This window comes from Elephantulus edwardii, unplaced genomic scaffold (assembly GCF_000299155.1).
Source record: "Elephantulus edwardii isolate Elephantulus edwardi_28Jun2011 unplaced genomic scaffold, EleEdw1.0 scaffold00221, whole genome shotgun sequence".
Classification (NCBI taxonomy): Eukaryota; Metazoa; Chordata; class Mammalia; order Macroscelidea; family Macroscelididae; genus Elephantulus; species Elephantulus edwardii.
Window position 1 is genome coordinate 4,664,443 of NW_006399971.1, and position 1,034 is coordinate 4,665,476.

General features: G+C 43.8%; 1 protein-coding gene across 1 annotated transcript in view; it reads right to left on the reverse strand.

The window, feature by feature from the left end:
• The window catches only part of GNB2L1 (guanine nucleotide binding protein (G protein), beta polypeptide 2-like 1), a 5,176-nt gene that overhangs the window by 2,469 nt on the left and 1,673 nt on the right, over nt 1-1,034 (reverse strand). The window contains exons 2-4 of the mRNA XM_006898173.1: nt 887-1,033; nt 685-780; nt 1-107 (exon numbers count right to left, since the gene is read on the reverse strand). Coding sequence (XP_006898235.1) covers nt 1-107; nt 685-780; nt 887-1,033 — 350 coding nt within the window. The remainder of the gene's footprint in view (nt 108-684; nt 781-886; nt 1,034) is intronic.

Consider the following 1,034-nt stretch of genomic DNA (forward strand, 5'->3'; position numbering starts at 1 on the left):
CCTCCAGAAGCACAGAGGGATCCATCTGGAGAGACAGTCACAGTGTTCAGGTAGCCTGTGTGGCCAATGTGGTTGGTTTTCAGCTTGCAGTTAGCCAGGTTCCACACCTAAATTGATAAAGGGGAGGTCCACATGACTGATCAACCTGGTTTCAGATCAGTCAAAATTAAGTTTCAGGCACTTCTGGTTGGGGCACCTATTTATCAGTTAACTAGTTAAGTTTAAAGACATCAAAGCACGTAGCAAGCTCCCTATGCTTATAGACCTCCCTTAATGTAGGGCTTTCTGTAAATCATTCAAATGAATTATCAAATCCAAAACATTGCTGGAAGACCTCAAACTTGTAGCCAGAGATCAGAAATAAGGGTGTCACAGGGACTACCCCCTCTGCTTCTATCTGAAGTCCTAGTTTTCAGTCTGGTGGACTGTTATTTTAAATGTGGACCAGCCTACCTCCAAGTGCCAGATCAGAAATAATTAGTATTATCAAAGAAAACTTGTAAAGTTTTCAGTTAGAAGTAAGTTATAGCCACTGAAATTCAATAAAGTATTTTAAGGCTGCTCAAAAGTTTTGTGCTCTGCTCAAGGAGGGACAATCTCCTACTGTACCAGTCAGAACCTATTTGACGGTGTACACATACACACGGAAACAAACAAAGCCTTGTGGCCCAATTCTAAGCATACCTTGACCAACTTGTCCCAGCCACAGGAGACGATGATGGGGTTGCTGCTGTTGGGTGAGAAGCGGACACAAGACACCCACTCGGAGTGACTCTCATCCTATAGGAGACAAAAATAAGTCAAATGAGGAAAACAAGTCCTATTTCAAGGCAAGAGGAAAGCAGCACTATGAACATTTGCTCCTTCCTCCACGTTCTCTAGTCACCTGGACAGTGTACTTGCAGACACCCAGAGTATTCCATAGCTTGATGGTTTTATCTCTGGATCCTGAGACAATTTGCCGGTTGTCAGAAGAGAAGGCCACACTCAGCACATCCTTTGTATGCCCTACAAATCTGCGTGTGGTAGTACCC